This window comes from Equus caballus, chromosome 25, assembly GCF_041296265.1.
Source record: "Equus caballus isolate H_3958 breed thoroughbred chromosome 25, TB-T2T, whole genome shotgun sequence".
Classification (NCBI taxonomy): Eukaryota; Metazoa; Chordata; class Mammalia; order Perissodactyla; family Equidae; genus Equus; species Equus caballus.
Window position 1 is genome coordinate 7,851,306 of NC_091708.1, and position 3,340 is coordinate 7,854,645.

The 3,340-nt window shown below is 37.6% G+C and overlaps 1 protein-coding gene across 1 annotated transcript; it reads right to left on the reverse strand.

Annotated features, from left to right (window-relative positions):
- Positions 1-2,014: 2,014 nt before the first annotated feature.
- Positions 2,015-2,977, reverse strand: LOC138920831 (olfactory receptor 2T4-like). Its single transcript, XM_070252012.1, has one exon. The coding sequence runs from the start codon at positions 2,975-2,977 to the stop codon at positions 2,015-2,017; it is 963 nt and encodes a 320-aa protein (XP_070108113.1).
- Between the last annotated feature and the right edge of the window lie 363 nt (positions 2,978-3,340).

Sequence of the window (3,340 nt, forward strand, 5' to 3'; positions counted from 1 at the left end):
AATTTCTCCCTTTTGTTCTCTTTAGTTGCTTTGTATATTTTATTGCTCCTATGTTAGGTGCACATATATTAATAAATGTTATGTCATTTTTGTGGAATGTCTTTATTTATCATTGTTTAATGCTCATTTTTGTTTCTTTCTATCTTTTGTCTTGAAGTCTATTTTGTCTGATACAAGTATGGCTACACCTGCTTTCTTTTGTTTGCCATTTCCTGGGGTATCATCTTTTATCCCTTCACTCTGAGCTTGTGTTTGCCTGTATAGCTGAGATACGTTTCCCAGAGGTGGCATATTGTTGGCTCTCATATATTAGTCCCTCCAACTCTCTCTGTCTTTTGATTGGTAAATTCAATCCATTTACATTTAGAGTGATTATGGATATATGTGGGCTTCATACTGTCTTTTATCTTTTGTTTCCTTGCTTTTCTATTCATTCATTTTCCTTGTATTTCTGTCTGCCACTTCACTTTGGTGGTTTTCTGTGATATGTTTCTCAGGTTCCTCTTTTTTATGTTTTGTGACTCTGCTCTAATTTTTTATTTTATAGTTACCATAAGGTTTGCATAAAAGATGTTATAAATGAGACAGTTTTTTCATGCTTATAGCATTTTTTCTGCATTGACCTTTGTAGGTTCTGTCATTTTCTCTTCTCCTTCTGTTTTTCTTGTCACAAGTTATCTCTTTTTGTATTGTAGGTTTCTTACCAAGTTAAGATGGTTACGTTTATATTTGATGCTTTCTTTCTCTCCAGACTTGATGTTATAATTAAGTGTTTACTAATCTCTTCTGATATAGAGTATAATTTTGATGAAGTCCAATTAATCCTTATTTTATTGTTACACATGTTTTTGTGTCATATCTAGTGTACTCATCTGATGGCAACGTCTAGTCACCATTTCGCACTCATCTCCAGGGTCTTCTCTCAGCCCCCTTGGTTGGCTGAATTTGCATGTCAAAGGTAGAGCCAATGCTTCCTAATGAGCTGTGCCTTTTCCACATGAGCATCAAAACAATTTATGTATTTGATACACCTATTTGCACAAACTATGCCTACAATTCAAGTTCCTTGGGGACAGTAGCCATATTTTATTATGAGTTTAAACTCATTTAGCTAGGAGCTATTATTTTTATTATAACATTGTATAAGAAATATTGGCTGAATAAAGAATTGAATGTTTGATGTTCTTCCTCTGCTTATTTGTTTAATAAGTTACTTATTTGAAATATCATCTCAGATACCACCTCATGAAAGGAAACTTCCCTAAATCTGGCTTACACACGGGGTTAATATTTTTCCCACAGTACCTTATGTGATCTTGGATACTCAGTCTACCACAAGTTACTAACAATCTCAGAGAGGTAAAACACTCACTGGATGCCTTCAAGATTGGACCATGAAGAACAACACAGCCCTCAGTAAATGTTGGCAGATGACAGGATTGTCACAGTAATGATCCACCACATTAAAATGAGCATGACTTCTATGATACATCACTTAAATTGCCACCCAGCAGAAAGTAAGAACTCAAAGAAACTGAGAAAGACTGATACTTTACTCTTTATTTTTCAGTAATTTCAAATTTACAGAAGAGTAGCATGAATAAAAATGGTGCAATTAACACTCATATACCCTTTATCTATATTCGCCTATTAACATTATAACACTTTGACTTCATCACTTTTTCTCTCTTTAATTCATCAGTTGCACACCTTATGATTTTTTCTCTAAATATTTTCATTATATATTTCCTAAGAATATGAATATTCTCCCACAGAGTCGCAGTGCAGTTATCAACTTCAGAAAACATAACATTGATGTGATTGTATAAATATTTTCAATGCAGAAGGAGTATAAAAATGAAGAGCTTTCCATTACAAGAAAACAAAACCTTCAAAAGGGACGAATACAGGACAACATATGATAGTACGAGAATCTGAGGAACAACATTGGCATGAGGTCTTAAACTTACGATGTGTAGAGAGAAGAAAAGTAAACCATTAGTACCAAAATTTCCTACATGATATTTTCTTGAAAGACAGATCCCACACTCAACATTTTCTTTAGAGCTCCTGTGACATCCTTATTCCTAACACTATAGATTAAAGGGTTTAGAACAGGGGTGATTATGGTGTAAAATACAGATACAAACATATCCTTCTCAGGTGTGTGGTAGGAGCTGGGGAGCATGTAGTTGTAGATGGAAGTCCCATAAAAGAGGGTGATCACCATCATATGGGAAGAACAAGTGTTTAAGGCCTTCTTCCACCCCTCTGCTGAGTTCATCTTGTGGATGGTGAGGAGGATAAAAGTATAGGAGCTTGAAATGACTATCACAGGGATGAGGAGCATGAGTACACAGCACAGGTACCTGAGCATCTCATAGAGAGAGGTGTCTGAGCAGGAGAGCTTCATTAAAGCAGGGACCTCACAGAAGAAATGATGGATCTCCCGGGATCTGCCGAAGGGGAAGGTCATGGTGACAGGTGTGAGCATGAAGCCATCCACTGATCCTAGGAACCAGCAGCCAGACACCAAGAGGAGACACACCTTGTGGTTCATGAGAATAGGATAATGCAGTGGATGGCAGATGGCCACATAACGGTCATAGGCCATGGCAGCTAGAAGTAAACATTCTGAACCTGCTAGAGACAGATAGAGAAACATTTGCATCCCACATTCAGGGGCTGAGATCTTATTCACACCCATGACCTGGTCCATCAGCATCTTGGGCATGGTGACAGAAATGTGCATCATGTCCATGAGAGACTGTTGACTGATGAAAAAGTACATGGGGGTGTGGAGGTGGGCTTGAGAGTATACCAGAAGGATCAGGATTGTGTTTCCAAACAAGGTCATCAGGAAAACCACAAAAATGACCACACAAAGCAGAAATGGGTGCTTGGATTGGCTGAAGAATCCCACCAGAATGAAATCTGACCATTTGGTGTTGTTGGTCACCCACGAGGTGTTGTCCATGAGATTTCACCTAGATCACCAAGGAGAGCTTTGGGATTAACAGATTATTCATGGGATATAATTAACAGAAATTAATGATTTGTAAGCTTGAGTTTCTGTGTCTGTGTGTGTGGGTGAGTGTACATGCCAACCCAATTGTGCTAACAGGAGGTGGTTCCAGGGGTCTGTAGATTTGGCAATTGTAAGTTACCTGAAACTCAACACTATTACCAGAAAATTAAGAATTTGCAACAGTAAGTGAAAAGAATCCTCAACTCACAGCAAGATTGCCGTAGTTCAAGGTCATGAGATTTTCTGATGATAGATAATGTTGTTTATTATCAAGGCGGAAATTTGCAAAATCACTTCCCTATGCAAAAACAA

What these genes read in the sequence shown, in the direction of transcription:
- LOC138920831 (XM_070252012.1), bottom strand. Translation starts at nt 2,977, where the DNA reads ATGGACAACACCTCGTGGGTGACCAACAACACCAAATGGTCAGATTTC.